The sequence below is a fragment of the Natator depressus genome, chromosome 10 (assembly GCF_965152275.1).
Source record: "Natator depressus isolate rNatDep1 chromosome 10, rNatDep2.hap1, whole genome shotgun sequence".
Classification (NCBI taxonomy): Eukaryota; Metazoa; Chordata; order Testudines; family Cheloniidae; genus Natator; species Natator depressus.
Genome location: NC_134243.1, coordinates 37,250,951 through 37,272,500, shown reverse-complemented (window position 1 = coordinate 37,272,500; position 21,550 = coordinate 37,250,951). Strand labels below are relative to the sequence as shown.

Sequence of the window (21,550 nt, the reverse complement as noted above, 5' to 3'; positions counted from 1 at the left end):
TGTATAAAAACGCTTTCTACAAACCGACTTCTATAAATTCGACCTAATTTCGTACTGTAGACATAGCCTAAGTGTTATCCAGCATACCCAACAGACTGGATTTAATTCACGGTTACCTAGGAAAGCTACCCACTGGTGCCTTATATACAGTGCCCACCTGAGGGATGGATACCTCAGGAGACAGGTAAAGGGCTGTGGGACTTTTCACCTCAGGCTGGTCTGGTCTAGGGCAGTAGTTGCTGACATTCATCTTCTGAGGTGTGTCTGTGTGTCTCAGTCCAGTTCCTAATGGACAGCTGTCCACATCGCACAAACCACTGCAGTTGTCTGTCTCAACAGAGAGGCCAGTAACAGAATGGCCAGAGACTGAACCCTCCCACCTCACACACACACTCTTGGAGGGGGGCTCTCAAGGTCAGGGTTGAGGCACAGCAGTTGGGTGGTGGAGGAAGCTCTCACAACTGTTTCCTGTGTTGCAGCCTTCACATTCCAGCCTTGCTGATCTGGGACCATTCATGAGACCTAAATTCACTGACATTTTAAAGAAAAGCATAACAGAAACTATAGACTTCAGTGCAGCATTAGCAGATGGTAAGGTGTACTTTAATGATCTCTTAATACAGGACTCAGAGCAGTTGGTGCCTTCAACCTCTTTCCGTGCCATTATAAATCTAGAGACAAGGACTGGGACACAGGAGGTCTTCTGGGCTCTGTTTCTGGCTCTGTGACAATCTTGATCTTGGCCAAGTCAGCTAACCTCTCTGTTTCTCAATTTCACCATTTGCACAATGAGGATAATACCTACCAGCCAGGGATGCTACAAGGTCTAAGTCATTACATGTCTGCAAAGCGCTTGCAGACTCTCAGACACGGTTCTAGAGAAGGACAAAGTAACATCAACTTGAGCCACCTAGTCCACCCCCACTTGTTAGGTTTCTGGTCACAGTGAAAGCCTAATGGGATAAGCAGCAATAAATGGCTATCCGTTTCCAGCCTGTGCCACCACACAGATTTAGAAACCCCACACATACATTAACTTTCCCTTCCAACGAAACTATGGAGCCGTAACAGTGAGGTTATGTTTCTTAGCCAGAAATTAATTCACATACCTGCATGGTTTTGTCCTGGAGGGACAAATCTGTGTCTTCACATCCACTGGCTCCCATCTTCACCTTCTTGCTGACCTCAGCTTCCGCCATCTCCTTCTTACTATTTGATGGTTTCTTTTTCTTCTTCTTCTTCTTGAATGCTCCAGCTGCTGCTGTCTTCCCTGCCTTCACCTCATCTACAGAAGCAATCTCTGGTTTTGGGGTCTCAAAAATGAGAGCCTCTCTCCCTAATCCTCCACCCACACAGCCCACAACCTCAGGCATATTAGCCTCCAACAGGGTTGAATGCTTCATTGGTCCTGCAGATGCTAAGCCATCTGATGTCACATTTTCTGCTACACTCTCCGCTCTTTGGCCTGTAACAACAGACGGCATCATGGGGCCATCTTTATCTGGGATGACAAAATTGAAAGCAAACTTGGGCTCTTGTCCAGTGGTGGAAAAGTTCAACACTCCCCCAGAACTAGAAGATTTGAGTGAACTTACACTGATCGGCTTCTGTTCAGAGCCACCTACCCCCTGGGCCTCTTCCAAAGTTCCATTGGTTGCTTGTGGATCCATCTCAGGAAGTGCAAAGCTGAATTGGAAGCTATTATCAGATGGTGTGAACCAGTTTGTTGTTGACTCGGAGGTCTGTCCAGATCGCTTCCTATACACCATGCTCCCTGAAGCCTGCGCCTTCCCTTGCTGTATTTGCACTTTCCCAGGTTTCATGGCTAGAGAGAAGAGGAAGATTTGTGTTTCTATTACTTCTCTGATTTCTTACCAAGTTGGTGCCACATTAGAACAATTCACTTCTATAAGGGACACCCAACCCATGTGTATGCAGAATGCTATTGTATTTTGGTACCAGCAAGGGATTGTGGGCAAAATACTGTGGCAAATTGCCAGCACTACTATGATGGGACTCCCGCTCTCTCTTCTTGGGGGTGTGGGGGGGGTTCAGGGCACCGTTTCTTGCCCCTGAACTGGGGTATGAACTGCCCCACTAGCGTCCTAGAGGAGGGGAGTGGAAAGGGAGGGACCCGGGCCCGCCCCCTACTCCGGGTCCCAGCCCAGGGGCCCTAGGGATAGCGGTAAACCACTAGAACTAGCAGTTCCTTCCCCTGGGCTACTTCCCTCTCCTGCCCTTCAGCTCGTGGGGCTTCCTGCCCTCCCTCTGCACAAATCAGGTGTCCCTTTATCTAGCGTCTTGGTCTTCTTAGCCCACCACAGCACTTCTCCAAACTCTCCTCTGCTTCCCTCCAAACTGCTCTCTGCTCCAACACCAATCCACTCTGCTTCAACTCCTCCTCTTGTCTGACTGAAGCATGGAGTTTTTATCATGTGACTGGCTTCAGGTGCTTTAATTAATTTATAGCAAACTTTCTTCCCTCTACAGGGAATAAGGTTCCCTTCTAACACTCTCCTGCTGCCCTCTGGCCATGCTGTATCACATATCCCCCCTCCCCCCCCCTTTGCTCAACCATGGGGTTGGGCTACTTCAGACGAGAGGCAGTGCTGTCACGATAGGCCATCAGTATTGCCGTATTGGCTTCCGGCCCTATACTGTACCCGGAAATGGAAGGGCTGCAGGGATAGGAACAACCTAGTCACTCTTGCATTCTTCTCCTTGTTTCTGTGCATCCACTGGAGTGGGGCGTGGTCTGTTACGAGGGTAAACCGCCGCCCCAGTAGGTAGTAGCGGAGAGTCTCCATAGCCCATTTTACCGCCAGACATTCCCTTTTCAATGACGGCGTATGTTTGTTCCCTGGGGAGGAGTTTCCGGCTGAGATACAAGATCGGGTGTTCCTCTTCCCCTACCATCTGCGAAAGGACAACTCCTAGCCCTACCTCCGAGGCATCTGTTTGTAGGATGAATTCCTTCTCGAAGTCTGGGGCTATGAGTACTGGATGGCAGCAAAGGGCTGTCCTTAAATCTGCAAATGCTCCTTCTGCTGCATCAGTCCACTTTACTATCTTGGGGCCCCGAGCCTTTATGAAATCCGTCAATGCTCTTGTGGCAAAATGAGGGATGAATCTCGGATAGTATCCTACTACCCCTAGAAATGCTCTGACCTGCTTTTTGCGGACTGGTCGAGGCCAACCTTGTATTGCCTCCACTTTATTCCACTGGGGTTTCACCAAACCTCTCCCTACTACATACCCAAGGTATCTGGCCTCAGCTAGTCCTATCACGCGCTTGAGAGGGTTGGCAGTGAGGCCGGCCTTCCGCAGGGCGTCTAGCACCGCTTCTACTTTTCCTAGGTGCATTTCCCAGTCAGAGCTATGGATGACTAAGTCATCTAGATAGGCATACTTGGCATGGGGTCGCAGCAATTTGTCCATAAGTTGTTGGAATGTTGCAGGGGCCCCATGGAGTCCGAAAAGGAGGACAGTGTATTGGAACAGGTCATCGGGTGTAGAGAAGGCAGTCTTTTCCCTGGCATTCTCGGCCAGGGGAATTTGCCAATATCTTTTGGTCAGGTCCAGAGTGGTTAGGTACTGGGCCTTGCCTAACTGATCAACTAGCTCGTCAATGCGTGGTATCGGATAGGCATCGAATTGGGATACTTCATTCAACTTCCGGAAGTCATTGCAAAACCTCAGGGTGCCGTCAGGCTTGGGAACTAGGACAATAGGGCTGGACAACTCACTGTGGGATTCTTCAATAACCCTGAGTTCCAGCATCTTCTTTACTTCTGTCCTAATTTCTTCCCTTTTAGGTTCCAGTATCCAGTTCAGTCTTATCATCACCCTCACTCCGGGCCTGGGGACAATATGATGTTGGACCAGTGTCGTACGGGCTGGCTGTGTATAGAACACATCCCGGTTCCGTTGGATCATAACAATGACCTCTGTTCGTCGTTCTGGGGTTAACTCAGGAGATATCTTCACCTGCCCCTGTGGGTCGTCTGTCTGGGATGGAGCTCCCCGAATGACCAGGCACATCTCTCGGTCACGCCAGGGCTTCAGTAAGTTGATGTGGTAGATTTGCTCTGGCCTTCGGCGGTCTGGTTGTCTGACCTTATAGTCCACCTCCCCAATGGCTTCCACTATCTCATATGGTCCATGCCAGCTGGCAAGGAGTTTGCTTTCTGCTGTCGGCACTAGCACCATCACCCGTTCCCCCAACTGAAATCTCCGTAATTTCGCCCGACAGTTGTAGTATGTCTTTGGTCTGTCAGGATCTCCTTAGGGATGCCCACTCTGGCAAAAACCTGGAGTAGTTCTTTTGCTATTGCCTTGGATGTGGGGTTTCTTAAAGGAATGGCTTCTGGATACCATGTGGCGTAGTCAAGGATGACTAGTACGTTTCGGTGGCCCCATGCCGATCTTTCCAGTGGGCCCACTATGTCCATGGCTATCCTCTCGAAAGGGACTTCAATAATAGGCAAAGGTACTAATGGGGCCCGCAAGTGAGGTTGGGGGCTATGCAACTGGCATTCAGGGCAGGAGGTACAATAGCGCTGGACCTCTGCATGTAATCCTGGCCAATAAAACCTTCTTAGGACTCTATCCAGTGTCTTGTCTACTCCTAGATGTCCCCCAAATAGATGACTGTGATCTAACTCTAGTACTACCCTTGTGGGTTTCCATGCGACTAAGTTGTTCTACTTCTAACCCTCGTATTTGTGCTATCCCGTACAACAGATCGCGTTTGAGCACATAATACGGCCTTGGGCCTTTCCTTCCACAGGTACGCCATTTACTTCCACTACCTCCTCCCTCACATTTGCATATAGCGGGTCATTGACTTGGTCCTGCCCAAAATTCTCATGTGCGGTACCAATATGACCTAATTCCAGGGGGCCTGTTTCTACTCTGCCCCCTGGGTTGCCTCTACTTGGGCTAGGAACCGCCTCCAAGTCCTCACTGGCCTGAATTATCTCCTGGCCTCCTGAACAGGTTCGCCTACCAACAAGGGAGGTTTTCTGGTTCTCTGCTAGAATCCTGGTCCCCAATCTTTTATCTGCCCTCCTTTCCCGCCTAGACTTTTTGGGTTTTCCGGGGGATGAGAATAACTCTGGGACAAATTCGGCAAACATTGGGGTGAGGCTATCTGTAGGTGCCTCCGTCTCAACCCGGGGGTTGCTGCCCTCCCCTGGCTCTACTGGGGGGAGTAAGCTCTCAAACCCGGGGAAGTCCCTACCAATTAAGACAGGGTAGGGGAGCCTGGGGACCACCCCTGCAGTATTCCCCTGGATCTCAATCCGTACCAGGATTGTGGGGTAGAAATTTACGGTGCCATGAACGAACGTTACCCCTGTGTTTTTGGCCTGGGTTAGTTGGTCTTGCCCCACCAACTTCCCTGAGACCAGCATGACAACACTCCCGGAATCTATTAATGCTATGGTCTCAATACCATTCATTTTTACTGATCTTGTATACCCATGCGAGGTCATTGCGACCCCTACCAGGCCGATTAGGCCACATTGCTCCCCATGATCCTCAACATTACATTGCATAGACTCTTCCCTGTTGGGGCACTGGGCTGCTCTTTCAAAAGCCAAGAGGTATGCCTCCACATCATCCTCCTGTGTCATTTTCTGTAGGCACTGGCAGGCCCGTACGATCCGGGTCCCGTCGCAGTTGTGGTTCAGCTCCATAAGGGCCTTCATCTGGTTCACCAGCTCTTGCAGCAGGGCTCGGTCCTGGGCAGCCTGACTCATCAACAGACGATTAGTCTCCTGCTGCATTCGAGTCGCCTCCTGTTGGGCGGTTGCTTGGACCCGGGTAGCCTCCTGCTGGGTTGCGGTGGCTTGTATTAGGGCCTTGACCTTAGGGATGGCTAACCCTGGTTTAAGTCCCCAGCACATAGATCCCACTTCTCACACCACGTGCAGCAAATTGCCGGCACTACTATGATGGGTCTTGCGCTTTTCTCTTCTTGGGGGGGTGGGCCATCGGGGCACCATTTCTTACCCTTGAACTGGGGTATTAATTGCCCCACTAGCGTCCTAGAGGAGGGGAGTGGAAAGAGAGGGACCCGGGCCCGCCCTCTACTCCGGGTCCCAGCCCAGGGGCCCTAGGGATAGCAGTAAACCACTAGAACTAGCAGTTCCTTCCCCTGGGCTACTTCCCTCTCCTGCCCTTCAGCTTGTGGGGCTTCCTGCTCTCCCTCTGCACAAATCAGGTGTCCCTTTATCTAGCGTCTTGGTCTTCTTAGCCCACCGCAGCACTTCTCCAAACTCTCCTCTGCTTCCCTCCAAACTGCTCTCTGCTCCAATGCCAATCCACTCTGCTTCAACTCCTCCTCTTGTCTGACTGAAGCATGGAGTTTTATCATGTGACTGGCTTCAGGTGCTTTAATTGGCTTCAGGTGCTTTAATTAATTTATAGCAAACTTTCTTCCCTCTCCAGGGAAGAAGGCTCCCTTCTAGCCCTCTCCTGCTGCCTTCTGGCCTGGGCTTTCCTTGCTTTTTGCCCCTGCTTTAGTCCCCCCGCCCCCACGACCGGGCCAGACGCTTTTTCTTCGTTTTGTTTTGTTTTTGTTTTTTTTTTTGCTGCCGTTCGAGTGCTGGTCGGCTGCCAGCTTTCCTGCCAGCCCCCCAACGCCGCTATTGCTTCAGCTGCAACCCCCGGAGGAGAGGGGGAGGACTGCCGACCAGCTCCCCGGAGGAGGGGAGTGGACGGCCCCAGACCCAACCGTTTTGCTGTTCGTTTGTGGACCCGCGATTACTCGTCTTATCTTTGCTTGGTATTTTTGGAATGCTCCACAAAGAGCGGGAGAGAAGACAGCTGACAGAGACATCGCCCAGGGAAGCTACAAGTCATTGTGGAGGGGGCCGTAAGACTGAGTAACTTTTGAACTGTACTCTCGTGTGGGGGGAGTTTGTGTCTTAACTGCGTTTGTAGGGGCATAGGGGGTGTGGCACAGAGCTGCCCCCCGATCCATCGGTGCCCCCCCCACACTACTACAACTGTCACGGCCCCCCCCGCCGTCCGTCCCTGCTGGCACCCTGCCATCTGCCTCAACTGCTTGCTTTGAATTCCATCATCCGGACCAGACACAACAGCCGACCAAACGAGACTCTTTGGATAAACGCGCGTGGGTCCGCGTTCCCCCCCTCACCCCCGGACTGCCCACCCCACAGTTTGCCCCTACTACCTGACCCCAACTCCTGTTTCCTTCCCCTGTCCAGTCCGACCCATTTGGCCACCCCCTGCCTGCAGCCCAACAGGGAGAAGTGGTTAATCTGCTTCCCCCTCCCCCCTCCTCCTTCTGGTGTCTCCCCATCTCTCCCTACTCACGATGGCGGGGAATGAGAGGGGTGAGACCCCTCTAACAACCTCAGTTGCCCCTCCCCCACCTACCCCCCTGCCCAACCCCCAAGCCTCCCCCCCCGACCACTGCTGCCAAAACACCTGCCATCACCCCCACTGGGGCATCGGCAGCCGGAGGCACCGGGGTGACTATTGCCGCTGCTAAGCCCACCGCCCCCCCAGATTCTAGGAAAGCCCCCCCGGTTAGCCGGAAAGGCCAGGGTGCGAAGAAGGGGAAGGGCCCCACCACAACCACCAAGCCCTCCATAGCAGAGGCTGCCCCCACCGCTGTGGCCTCGTCATCGATCATGGCGTCCCTCCCCGCTGTTCCCTCCACCAGCTCTGCGAGCGTCCCTCCCCCGGACCCCAGGGTGTATGCCCGGGCGGTGGCAGCCCCCCCCCCCCCCGCCTGCCGCCTCGTCATCTCACCCACCCACCGCCCCCGCTACCATCAATAGCGGCTGAGGCCCCTTTCCCACCATGACCAGGAAGCATGGCGTCCGTTGCCTCCTGGTGCCCCCCTCGCCCCACGTGGAGACATACGTGCAGGCGTTGGCGAGGGTGGTAGGACCCACGGCCATTGTGGCGGCCTCCAAAATGTACGGGAAGGTTGTCTTTTTCTTAGCATTGGAGGCTGCCGCCCAGGAGGCGGTGGAGAAGGGCCTGGCGGTGGGGGGGGTATTTGTCCCCCTGGAGCCGCTAGAAGACCTGGGCGTCCGCCTAGTCCTGACCTCCGTCCCTCCTTTTCTACCCAATGCCGCCCTGTTACCTGCTCTCTCCACGCTGGGGAAACCTGCTTCCATCAGCAGCCCTCTCCCATTAGGCTGCAAGGACCCCACCCTCCGTCACGTCCTTTCGTTCCGCCGGCAAGTGCAGCTTTTACCGCCGCCGCCAGCGCGTGACGGAGAGGCGCTCGAGGGGTCCTTCCTAGTCCCCTACCAGGGAGCCCACTATCGGGTCTACTATTCCACATGAGAGGCCTGGTGCTACCTCTGCCGCTCAGCGGGGCATGTCCGAAGAGACTGCCCCTTGGCCCGGCGGGGAGGGGCACCCGAGACCCGGCAGGACATCGGCCCCGTCGTTGCCGACGTCCCTAGCCGCCCGACATCTGAAACCACCTCTCCTCCTGCTCGATCCACCGCTGCTCCTGCCCGGGCCCAAGAGACACCTCCCCTACAACGCTCAGACGAGCGAGGGAGCCCTGCCCTTGCTGTTAACAATCCAGCAGAGCCTATGGAGGAGGGTGCAGCAAAGATATTACCAGGCATAGGAGAGGGTCCGCCCCAAGGAGAACTGCCCCCCCCATGCTGCCTCACCGTTACCCCCCCAAGCCCCTGAACCATCGCCTCTGCCCCCCCAACATGACCCCTGCTAACCAGCCCCCCCACGATGCTACGGAGGGCTGGACCCTAGTCCAGGGAAAGCGAGGCAAGCGGAAGGCTCGAGCTCCGCTGCACCCATCCGATGCGGAAGCCCCCCGGAAGACCAGGAAGGGAGGCACTGACACTGAGCCTTCCGCTATGCCCACAAGCGAGATCCATCCGCCGGCGTCGGGAGGGGAAGACAAAATAGCACTGGAAGGTAAAATCTCCCCTCCACGAGAGACTCTGCCCTCCGAGACCCCTGAGGAAGCCCCTTCTGCCCGAATATCACCCGAACCCCCCACGAACCCTGAAGCGACCGTCGTAGCGGGCGCCAGAGGGGAGCCCCCCAAGGTGGCAGAAGACGACCTCTCCTCCATGTATGAGGAGATCGAGGCCCTAGGTTTGACCCCGGTCACCCAGGGAGAGAATGAGCTACTGCCGGCTGGCCTCGATCTGGGCAACCTTACCCCAGTCCCCCTTTCCCCATGCTCGCTCCCTCCCTCTAACCGCCTTTCCGGGCGAGCACCCTGCAGAAGGTGGTCCACCACCTGAGGCCATGGCTGCCAAATCCACCATAGAGCCTGCGCCTAGCATCACTGGGAGCCCCCTCCACACCCCCTTAACCCTCGAATCTGTTCGGAAGGCACCACCTCTCAGCTGCTTGCCTCCCGAAGCCCAGAGCCTCACCTCTGCCCCCGCCCCCACCCCCGCCCAATCCACCTCCTCCTGCAATGCTATTGCCACCCCTGGGGTTATTTCCTTCCCGTTTTTTGCGGATCCCCCCCAAGGAGCAGCCTTTGCATTTTCCTGCCGCGACCCATTAGGAGCTGCAATTTTCCCTCCGCCATCCTCTTCTACCCCAAGGCTTGAGATGGACCTAATAACTTTAGCCTGTCAGACGCCCCGTCGGTGGTCTCCACCCTGCCTGCCCGCCTCAGCGGACCACAAGGCTGCACCAAGAGCCCCACCAGGGAATAACCCGGAAATCGCAACCCCACCCCCCCATGAGCTGCGAAAAGCGTTGCGACAGTTTTTAGAAGATATCTGTGGCTCCCGCAACAGGGTACAGCTAGCTCTCCAGCTATGGGGGGACTTTGATCAAATCCTCCAGGCCACAAGGGCCCTTATAAAGGAGGGTAAAGGGAAAGGAAGGCACGGTGTCGCGGCCTACGGGTGGGCCCGCAGCTTCCGTGATGATTTACTCACTTATGGGATGGGTCACGGATTGTTGCGTGACCCGCTGGGGGCTGCGAATACCCCCACCAACAGGGAACGCCCACCCCCCCAGCCCTCCGCATGACACCCCTCATTATTGCAACCTTGAACACCAGGGGCTGTAGGATGGCTCTCCGCAGGTCCCAGGTGCTCTCTTACCTTCGGGAAGGGGGGTACTCTGTGGTTTTCCTGCAGGAGACCCATACGGATCCGACCGCCGAGGACAGCTGGCGGCTGGAGTGGGGCGACGGGGTCTACTTCAGCCACTTCACGATTTGACAAGCTGGAGCGGCGACCCTGTTCTCCCCCAACCTACGGCCCGAGGTGCTAGGGGTCACTGAGGCCATGCCGGGCCACCTGCTGCATCTCCAAGTCCGTATGGAGGGGCTCGTGGTCAACCTCGTTAACATCTATGCCCCAACGAGCCCGAAGTGGCCGCAATTCTATCAGCGGGTGTCCGACTTCCTCAGCACCCTAGATTCGCACGAGTGCTTAGTCCTGGGAGGGGACTTTAACACCACCCTCGAGGAACAGGGCTGCTCAGGGGCCGAGCTGAGCCCAGCTGCTGCGAACATTCTCCGAGAAATAGTCGAACATCACTCCCTAGCAGACGTCTGGCGTGACCACCACCCAGATGACACTTCCACGTTCACCTTTGTCCAGGTGGAAGCCCATTGGTCACACCACTCTCGGTTGGACTGTATTTATTTATCCCGTTCCCATCTTTCACAGGCCCACTCCTCCAACATTCGGCCGGCCCCATTTTCCGACCATCATCTAGCCACCATAACAGCCTCCCTCCATGCAGAGAGGCCGGGGCCGGCCTATTGGCACTTTAACAACAGCCTGTTGGAGGATGAGGGCTTTGTGACGTCCTTCTGGGAGTTTTGGCTGGCCTGGCGAGAGCAGCAGTGTGCCTTTCCCTCGGCGCGGCGATGGTGGGATCTAGGGAAGGTGCGCACCAAGCTCTTCTGCTGTGACTACACCTGGGGCACCAGCCGACGGAGAAATGCAGTGATAGAGCAGTTGGAACGGGAGGTCTTAGAGATGGAGAGGCGTTTGGCCGCCAGCCCCGAGGAGCCGTTCCTCTGCGGAGCGTGCCGGGAGAAGTGGGAGGAGCTCCGGGCCCTCGATGTCTTTGTTCGATCCCGCATCCACCTCCTTCGGGAGATGGATCGTGGCTCCCGTTTCTTCTATGCCCTGGAGAAAACGAGGGGGGCCAAGAAACACATCACCTGCCTTCTAGCAGAAGACAGCGCCCCCCTCACAGATCCGGTGGAGATGTGTGGGAGGGCCTGTGACTTCTACACAAGCCTTTTCTCCCCGGATCCGACCGATCCTGGCGCTTGCAGGGTGCTCTGGGAGGAACTCCCCACGGTCAGCGTGGGCGACCGAGACCAACTAGACCTGCCTCTCACCCTGGCCGAGTTCTCGGAAGCCCTCCGTCGCATGCCCACCAATAAATCTCCGGGCATGGACGGGCTGACCGTGGAGTTCTACCGCGCGTTCTGGGACATTCTTGGCCCAGACCTAGCCACTGTCTGGGCTGAGTCTTTGCAGGGCGGGGTCCTCCCTCTTTCGTGCAGGCGAGCGGTGCTCGCCTTGTTGCCGAAGAAGGAGGACCTCCCCGATTTACGAAATTGGCGTCCCATCTCGCTCCTTAGCACGGATTACAAAATCGTAGCGAAAGCTATCTCGCTGCGGCTAGGGTCCGTGATGGCGGACGTGATCCACCCAGACCAGACCTATACTGTCCCGGGTTGCAGCATTTTTGACAACCTATTTCTAGTCCGAGATCTCTTGGAACTCGGGCGTAGAGACGGTCTGTCGTTCGCCCTCTTGTCTCTTGATCAGGAGAAGGCGTTCGATAGAGTGGACCATGGGTACCTCCTGGGCACTCTGCAGACGTTTGGATTCAGACCTCAGTTTGTGAGTTTTCTCCAGGTGCTGTAAGCTTCCGCGGAGTGTCTGCTTAGGCTCAACTGGACCCTGACCGAACCGGTCAGCTTTGGGCGAGCAGTACGGCAGGGTGCCCCCTCTCGGGCCAGCTGTACGCTCTGGCGATCAAGCCCTTCTTCTGTCTCCTCCTCAGGAGGTTGACAGGGTTGGTGCTGCGGGAGCCAGAGCTGCGGCTGGTCCTGTCGGCGTACGCCGATGACGTGCTCCTCGTGGTCCAGGATCTGGGGGACTTGGCGCGGGTGGAGGCTTGCCAGGCCATCTATTCGGCAGCCTCCTTCACCCGAGTCAACTGGGTCAAGAGCTCTGGCTTGGCGGTGGGGGATTGGCGGCGGGTGAGCTCCCTCCCACCCGCGCTTCAGACCATCCGGTAGAGCGCAGGTCCACTGCTCTACCTAGGCGTTTACCTTTCTGCCACGCACCCTTCTCCGCCGGAGAACTGGCAAAATTTAGAAGGTGGGGTGATAGAGTGGCTCCGGAAATGGACGAGGCTACTCCGATGACTCTCCCTCCGAGGGAGAGCACTGGTGCTTAACCAACTGGTCCTGTCCACGCTCTGGTACTGGCTCAACACCCTGGTCCCGGCCCCGGGTTTCCTGACCGACCTCCGGACATCGATTCTAGAGTTCTTTTGGTCAGGAATGCACTGGGCCCCTGTTGGGGTTCTTCATCTACCCCTGAAGGAAGGAGGGCAGGGCCTGAAGTGTCTGCACACTCAGGTCCGTGTCTTCCACCTCCAGGCCCTGCAGAGGCTCCTTTATAGTACAGGTAGCTCGACGTGGAGCATATTGGCGCACGCCTTCCTGCACCGCTTCCAAGGGCTCCGATACGATCAGCAGCTTTTTTATCTTTGTCCAAGAGGTTTTCCGCGAGACCTCTCCGGGCTGCCGGTCTTCTACCAGGACCTCCTCCGGACCTGGAAACTGTTTTCAACGACCAGGTCCATGGCAGCCACCGTGGGAGCAGATCTCCTCGCGGAGCCCCTGCTACACAACCCCCAGCTCCGTGTGCAGGCAGCGGAGTCCCGCTCGGTGCGCCAGAGTTTGGTCCTGGCGGAAGTCACGAGAGTCGGAGACCTCCTGGACTACGACCGGGGAGACTGGCTGGATCCTGTGACGCTCGCTCGGCGCATGGGGCTTTCCAGACCTCGTACCCCCCAGCGCGTACTTCAGGAGATGAAGGCCACCTTGACGCCCGCTGCTCGGGCTTATCTCAACCGAGCCCTGCGCGAGGGCGCACCCCGCCCACCCTCTACCCCAGGCCCGCCAGACCTTTCAATTGGGCCCCTACCCCGTAGATCCCAACAAACCCCTCACCCTTTCACTGCGAGCCGGCTGCATGAACTGCAGCCAGTCAGCTTCCAAATCGCGCCACGGAAATATCTATACACACTCATGCTTCACACCCTTCACGCCCACACCCTGGTGTCCCGCCCTGATACAAAGTGGCGGGACCTTCTGCCACCTTTGGAGGGTGAGCAACCCTGGTGGGCCAGCCTGTATTCCACCTTGGTCCCGAGGCCTGTCGGGGACATTAGTTGGCGGCTCCTTCACGGAGCTGTGAGCATGGGCGTGTTTTTGACATGGTTCACCCCCATCCCGGATACTTGCCCTTTTTGCAACGTGAGGGAAACCCTGGAGCACGTATATTTAGAGTGTGCCACATTGCAGCCCCTTTTTCGGCTCCTCACGAATATTTTATTATGCTTTTGGCTACACTTTTCCCCTCACCTTTTTATCCACACCCTCCCCATCCATGGCCCCACAAAATCGCGAGATCTCCTGGTTAACCTCCTCCCAGCCCTAGCTAAAACAGCCATTTATAAAACCAGAGAGGGGAGGTTGGCTAATGAAGCGTCCTGCGATTGTAGGGCCGTTTTCCGATCCTCAGTACATTCACGTATCTGGGCGGAGTTCCTTTGGGCGGCGTCCACCGACTCCCCTGACACCTTCGAGGAGCGGTGGGCGCTGTCTGAGGTTCTCTGCTCGGTGACCCCGTCCGGTTCCCTCCATCTGACCCTTTGATTGAGGGGAAGAGCGAGAGACCCCAGCCCCAGCCGTTGCCGCTGTGGATACCATCATCACTGTCACCTAGGAGGGGTCCTATCACACGTGGTGTACGTCCCCCTCACCCCCAAACCGCCCACCCCGCAGCCGTGCCCATCTTGTCGGGCACTCTAAGGAGAGGAATAATTGGTGACACTGGGCGTGGCATTAGGTAACTCGAGGGGGTGGAAGACCATGAGTGTCGAGGAAGCCCCCCCGCTCTAGGCCCAGGCTAGCCTGAACACTTCTCCCTTCTGAAGGCTGCTGTGTTATACCTTGTGTTTGTTTTTGTTTTGTTGCATAGTTTTGCTTTATCCTTTTTGGTGATTCCTTGTAAGTGTTACACAAATAAAATTCTTTTCTGCTTCAAAAAAAAAAAAAAAAAAAAAAAAAAGCCACTCTCCTGCTCCCCTCTGGCCATGCTGTATCACAATACCCAGTGCAGCAGAACTAGCTGTCTCTCCATTTCCATATGGGACTGCCTGACATGCAGCGGGAATGGGGGACTCGGTCCTATTTATTCAGGCCTTGTGCACCACCACCCTCACCAATCTCACACACAGATCCACAATGGATTCTTGGAGGAATCCCATCTTCTGCTATTTCATCCTGCTCAGTGCCATGTTAGGCCTTACTCTAGCTGTCACTAATAGGGCTTCCAAAACTATGAACTTCTCCTTAACACTGGACCCCACACCATGGTGATGCCATGAAGTTCAAACAGATACAGCCTTTACTTCACCCTCAAAACCCCCTTCAGTCCTGGGATTACATGTGTTTAAAGGCCCTTCCACTTTAATGGCATCTGGCTGGCCCCTTAAAGAACAGGACGGGGGAAAGGAGGTTTATTCCTCATGGGAATGACTGGACGAGAAGCCTCAAGAAAGGCCATTTGCTAACACCTGGACACCACATCAGAGGGAACCAAATGGTTCTGTAGACTTTAGGGATGGCCCCAGCCTCACCTGCTTTCTCCGTCCTCTTCCGCTCCTCAGCCATCTTCAGTCGGTAATCCCCAAACACGCGGTTCATCACCTGCTGCTTCTTCACAAAGGCAGCCTTGTGGGAGCGCAGGATTTTGAGGATGTGCCGTGTCTCCTCTTCTGCACTCAAGAAACCGACCGACACAAAGACAAGAAACGGGATCACAGTGAGTCCTACGAATCATAGTCAGGAAGGGAAATGATGGTGATTTTTCCCTCGGCCAGGTACTCAGATAGGAGAAAAGTCTCAAAGCGGCAGTACTTACAGACGTGTCCTAATCACTATTCTTTGACTGCATGAGGACTGGAATGGCTACTGGTTAGGACACTGGGTATTTATACCACATACAGAATTAGTCCCTTATCAGTGGTCCAGAGATAACTATTTTCAGGATTTTTACAAATGGATGCAATACCATGTAATGCTTTTCCGGCGAGCACTCTTATGTGCTTATTATTATTGCATATACCTTTCTATTGTACCTGTCCCCATAGTATGTGGGCATCGACTACAGCAGGCGCTCTCAAACTTCACTGCATGGCGCCCCTCTTCTGACAACAAAAATTACTTCACAATCTCAGGAGGGGAACCAAAGCCTGAGCCTGCCCAAGCCCCACTGCCCCGGGTGGGGGGCCAAAGCTGAAGCTCAAGGGCTTCAGCCCCAGGCTGGGTGCCTGCAACCTGAGTCCTGCTGCCCAGGGCTGAAGCTCCGGGCCCCAGCAAGTCTAAGCCAGCCCTGGCAACCCCGTTCAAAGGGGGTTGTGACCCACTTTGGGGTCCCAAACCACAGTTTGAGAACTGCTGGATTACAGGATACTAGACTTGTATGACCAATAGCATATGAAGCAATGCTTTAATATATAAATGATCAAATCTCATGCTTCTGCATAAACCAATGGCTGCAGTGTTCAGGACAGAATTTTGTATCCTCATGTGCACCACAACAAAGACAGCCAAATGCCTTACAAGGGAAGTTTCACTTTCCTTTGAACCACTAAGCAGTGGTCACAGAGAGGCACGATACAGGGCCTGGTGGATCAACAGGTATGAAATCTTGAAACGTTCCGGAATACACCTGAAGCCAGTATTTCAATGTTTCTCTTTTAAGTGATTTCATCTTTTTCCAGCGACAATGCTTAAAAAAAATAAAGCTACAAGCATTTAACGGGTATGTCTATTGATACTATGCAGCAGCAGTCACTTGAGATTGTGGGATTATACCACAGATAAGTAACAGATACAGAATGTGATAGATCAACGCACCTAGGGGGATAAAACCACTGTCTGAGCTGCAAAGCAGTGTAGGAAGCCTGAAGTAGCTGAAGAATATGTAAGTGGAAGGGTACAACTAAGGGGAAGGGAGGAATGAGGCAAAGGGGCTAAAAGGAAAATGAGGAGAGAAGAAACAATGCATAAGGAAGGAGACAGTCCAGGTCACAGGAGTAAGGGCGGATAGGCAGATGGAGTTCAAAGTAGAACAGACGTAAAATAAGGCCAAAATGTTTAATTACATTTCACATTTAGAATGAATTCCAATTATAATTCAACAGACAGAGAAATCAGAAAGGCTTCTGGGTGAACTGAACCAGCATAGAGTTTTGATTTTAGCCAGAAATCTTGGGGGAGGCAGCATACCTTGTTTTGGGGTTGGGTTGAGATGAAGGAGGCCTGTTTCCAGCTGCAAAATACACCACTCCAACTCATCTTGGAATGTCCCTTGGGGAGCCTGGGATATTGGGAAGTGCACAGATGGGACAATGTTTATTTTTAATGTATGGACGTGTACATAAACCAACCCCACACCCTTGCATCTGACACCAAAAAAGGTTGTTCTAAAATTCCCTGGCTTGAGCTATGATAAGATGATCACAATGGTCCCTTCTGGCCTTAAATTCTATGAATGTTGCATATGCTGCAAAGCAATGAAGAATAAAAGTACAATGGGCCCGGTATTAATCCAGGCTCAGAGTGAGGGTGGTGGTGGTTATATGGTTAAATTGTTAAAAGCCTATTGAATGAGGCCCCTGTATCATAGAAATTAGTGACAGAAAAGATGTGTTCACTGTCTGTCATTCTGTCCATTTCTATGCCATCAGGATTTTCCCTATGGGATTTTTCTAGTTCGATGCCCTGTTTAATTTAAAAGGTCCTAAGTGATGGGTTCCCACCAATCCTCTTTGCAAAACAGTCTCCAGTCTAACAGATCTCTTGGTCAAGAAATTATCTCCCTTGTAAAAAGAAAAGGAGGACTTGTGGCACTTTAGAGACTAAAAAATTTATTTGAGCATAAGCTTTCATGAGCTACAGCTCACTCCGATGAAGTGAACTGTAGCTCACGAAAGCTTATGCTCAAATAAATTTGTTAGTCTCTAAGGTGCCACAAGTCCTCCTTTTCTTTTTGCGGATACAGACTAACATGGCTGCTACTCTGAAACCTATTTCCCTTGTATAACTTATACCCCATCCCCACCCAATCTCTCTTGGTTGCATTAAATAACTTGTATCTATGTTACAATGTAAAGAGCAAAGTATGTCAAACAAAATCAAACAGATAATTTAAATACATTTGAACATACATAATTAAATTACATTGAACAAACAGAGGACTCACTAAACCCAAAAGATTAAGGCCAAGATTTTCAAAACTGACTAATAATACTAATACTTCAACGGGGCCTGAATTCAAGAGGGCAGGTGCTCATCATTTTCAGAAAATCAGGCTTCTTTAAGGTGTCTCAAGTTGGGCTCCCAAAATCACTAGTCAGTTTTAAAAACTTTGGTCTGGATTCTTTTTCATTATTACTATAAAAGTGGTAGACCTTAGGACTGATTGTCTGCCAAGACTTCTTATATTCCTCAAGAATATACCATAGGTAAAATTAAAATGAAAATAGTTTGTGTATGTTTAAAGATGACAAGTTTAAAGACAAGTTAGAAATTATATTGGTCCCTTTTTAATTTTCTGAAATGTTTTAAATTAGGGTTTCATTTTGCAATCGCATGAAGTTGGGGATCAATACAAACTTTTCTACCTCAATGTAATACTGTTAGCAAAGTGCTGTACTCTGAACAGTATGTTCCATTGCATTTATCATTACAAAAATATGAAAGCTTAAAAAAAACCATTACAAGTATTAACAGATGGACATATGGTCAGCCTGTTGATATGTGGAGAATTGGGGGGAGCTTTAAGGAGGGGAAACAACGCATGGCAACCTCTGCACAGGGCAGCAGGAAGATGCCTTGAAAGATCAGGGCAGGTGGCAGTTTTAATTGTATCAATTAACTTGAGTGCAGAAGACAGAGAAGAGCACACTGAATTTTTACCTCTTCCATTAGGAAAGTTGGCCTTGTTGATGTTCAGCTCTGGAATCCTCCTACATCGCTCCTGTTACCTAGAAGCACAAGACAGTAAGTGAGCTTTTGCTTCCTTTATATCATAAGGAGGAATGAAGAAATCCAGAGGCAGCAGAAAGCAGTGATGGAAGCAGCCCTTGGCATACTTCAAAAGTAACATTTCAGGAGTGGGAAAGGAGTAAAACCATTCTACCTAACTGCTCATTTCAGAAAGCTCCCTATTGTGGGGAATTTCTAAGGGCGGGAGGAAAGAATGGGATCAAAACTAAGGTGGCTACTTTCAATTGGTGCTCCATCTCTGACAGACTCCAGCTTCTTCAGCAACCAATCACTTATGTCATTATGGGAGGCGGCAGTGTCAGTTGACGGGTTTGCACAGAATGCAAAGTGACTGTTTTTGTCTTTTAATGATCGGCTGCACACCTAATATGGCCAACCAGACTTTTAGCAGCTGGAGCTGCCAGTGTCCCTTTTTGACCGGACGTTCCGGTTGAAAACCGGACACCTGGCAACCCTATGCTCACAACTGAGGGTCAAGGCCCAACAGAATAAAAGATACTGCCAGTGGCTGTTGACCCAACCCATCATCATGATTGAATTATGTCTAGTGCAGTAATGTCTCCTACCAAACTCTAAGAGCTTGTATGTTTCTTTATTAATAGATCCCACTGGAACCATATCCACAAAACAACCACCAAGCCCTCCACAAATTCAGTACCCTACTTCTCCTCCCCAAATATTCATGCCCCATTCAACCTACTCAGGATAAGTCCAGGTCATAGATAAATTTTGTTCTGATAAAAAAAATCAGGGCTCTGTGGAGCAGGGGGAAGAGACTAGAGCTCCACAGCCAAGGAATCCTTACTGAAAGCACACAACCCCCCACTGCAATGGGGCTACAACTGAGTATTGCTCAAGTGTGCAAAGTGTTACACAGTAAAGGGTCAACAGCTCACAACCCAGTTGGCACAACTGGGTACACCCTTGGTCTGTTTAATGATGCAAGAGATGAACCAGTAACACTGTCAGGTTGGTGATGGCTGTCAAAACTATAACCTACTCCCTGCCAGCCTCAACCCCGTGAGCACCAGGACAGCCCCTCTCCCCAGCTCCGCATACACCCCGTGGGGGGAAGGGGCGGCTCGGCACCGGGAAAGCTCCCTCAGCTCTGTAGACAGACACTCCAGGGCAGGGCTCAGCACCGGGACAGCCCCCCGAGTTCTGTAGATAGATACGCTCCCCCGGGTAGGGGGGTGGGGGTGTCTCAGCACCGAGACAGCCCCCTCAGCTCTGCAGACAGACAGACAGACACACACGCCGGGGGTGGGGGGGGGAACTCGGCACCGAGACAGCCCCCCTCAGCTCTGCAGACAGACACACACACACACACCCCGGGGGGGACGGAGCTCGGCACCGGGACAGCCCCCGCAGCTCTGCAGACAGAGACGGGCGTCCCTGCACACAGACACCCCGAGGCCGGCTCTGCTCCTCACCTGTCGCTCTCGGGCGGGGCGGTCCGGCCCTAAACTCCTTCCGCCACCGCGCTCCTTTCCCGCAGGTTCCGCCCTGCGCTCTGGCCCGGCCGGCTGCACTCTGCGGGGATTCCCGAGCCGGGGCTGGGCCGGGCGCGGCCTGGAGGTGCGGGTTGGGGTGCGCTGGGGAAAATTGGGCTCCTAGGGGGTTACTTACCTGGCGTAAGTTGCAGGTGAGACGCGGGGTGTGTGGATGGGGCCGAGCCAGCGCCTGTGCTGGAGGCCAGCCAGGCAGGGCCTCCGTTGCGAGTGCCCGGGTAAAGGGCGGTGTCAAGCAAGAGGAGCGTTTTGTGCAGGGTGTGGGCTGGGACTTGCCCGCCACCCACCTGCACGTGCTTCAGCAGCTGGGTCCTATTGACCGAGGTGCGCTCCTTTGTCACCCCTCATTGCATGTATCTCCACTCGGTCCCTACAGCTGGGTAAGGGCACAACAGGCCACAGCTCCCTCCTGGGTGTTACTGGGCTCAAGGGGCTGTGGTATCTGAGCAGCTCCCCACAGGAAAGAGGCATCTCCCTTGTTCCCAGGAGAACTCATTTTAGATGTAGGGGGAAGGTGTGAGCATCTCTGCTTCTAGCTCTGCTCTTGGTGTACTGGGTGTATGTGTTAAACTGAAGCAGTAGTTTCTATACCCGAAGCACTGAGGAGAGAGAGAGAGATCTGGGGCAAGGCTGCTTGCCTTGGAGGATAGCAGCAGCAGCAGCATGGTCCTGGTGGCAGGGAACCTTGTCCCCACTCTGCTCCTGTAGTGGGGGCAGGAGGTGGGGAAAAATGGAAGTTCTCTAGGACTGATGCCCCTGCCCAGAATACAGCAGTCCCAACCCTGAGCTGTGTCTAGTGCTTCATGCCTGAAGAACCAAGGGAAAGACCAAACAGCACCAATCCACAGCATAGGAGCAGGCTGCCTCAGAACATACTACTCCTAAGAGGGATTCTGTCTCTCCCCTTATTACTAGACCAGTAATAGAGATCAGTGAAAAAACACAGAAGCAGTTTATTGCACACAGATGGACACCACAGCCCAAGTGCACAGCCTCATTTTCCCCTCAGCTGGCAGTAGTTGCTCCCTTCCTTCTGCAAAAAGCCTTCTGGAGCAGAAGGGTGAGCTGATTTTATTAGCACTGGACCAGGTGAGCACAATTATTAAAGGGAAATCTGTAATAAGAACATTGTATTGGGGATGGTGGGGGGATGAGAAAGTGAAGCAATAATATCTAATTTGAAGCTGGGCAGGCAAACATTAAGCCCCTAAGCCTGCATTTTGCAACTGCTTCAATAAAGAGTATCCCCAGGAGGGCACTGCAGCTACTCAGCTGTTAAAGTTAAGCACATTTAGGAGTGTTTGCAAGACTGAGGCCACTTCAACACTTACCAGTAGATCAGGGGGCTTCTGCAATCAATGCAAGAGGTGTCTATTTAGTGGGTCTAGTGAAGACCTGCTAAATTGATGGGAGAGCATGCTCTCCGGTGGACTTTGGTACTCCAGATCCCCGAGAAGCATAAGGGAAGTCAGTGGGAGAGCGTCTCCCATCAACACAGTGCAGTGTAGTTGCTGCGGTAAGTCGACCTAAGCTACATCAACTTACGTAACTGGAGTAGTGTAACTTAGGTCAACTTACCACGGTAGTATACAGTGACGTTCTGTACCTTGGGGGAACATCCAGCACCCTCATGTTCATCCTTATAATATGATTGTGTGGTATCTAATGCAAAGTTTGTCATGTCGGGTGCTTTGGAAGGCTC

General features: G+C 53.1%; 1 protein-coding gene across 9 annotated transcripts in view; it reads right to left on the bottom strand.

Moving 5' to 3' along the window:
* Positions 1-20,219, bottom strand: part of C10H8orf33 (chromosome 10 C8orf33 homolog) — a 90,670-nt gene extending 70,451 nt beyond the window's left edge. For 7 of the 9 annotated variants that reach the window (XM_074965762.1, XM_074965758.1, XM_074965764.1 and 4 more), the window contains exons 1-5: positions 19,771-19,859; positions 18,248-18,315; positions 16,556-16,646; positions 14,902-15,039; positions 1,110-1,825 (exon numbers count right to left, since the gene is read on the bottom strand). In XM_074965762.1, coding sequence (XP_074821863.1) covers positions 1,110-1,825; positions 14,902-15,039; positions 16,556-16,646; positions 18,248-18,256 — 954 coding nt within the window. In that variant the 5' untranslated portion in view covers positions 18,257-18,315; positions 19,771-19,859. Of the gene's footprint in view, positions 1-1,109; positions 1,826-14,901; positions 15,040-16,555; positions 16,647-18,247; positions 18,316-19,665; positions 19,747-19,770; positions 19,860-19,966 lie in introns of those variants that run through there. The other 2 variants (XM_074965760.1, XM_074965761.1) reach the window with 2 other exon arrangements.
* Positions 20,220-21,550: the final 1,331 nt, after the last annotated feature.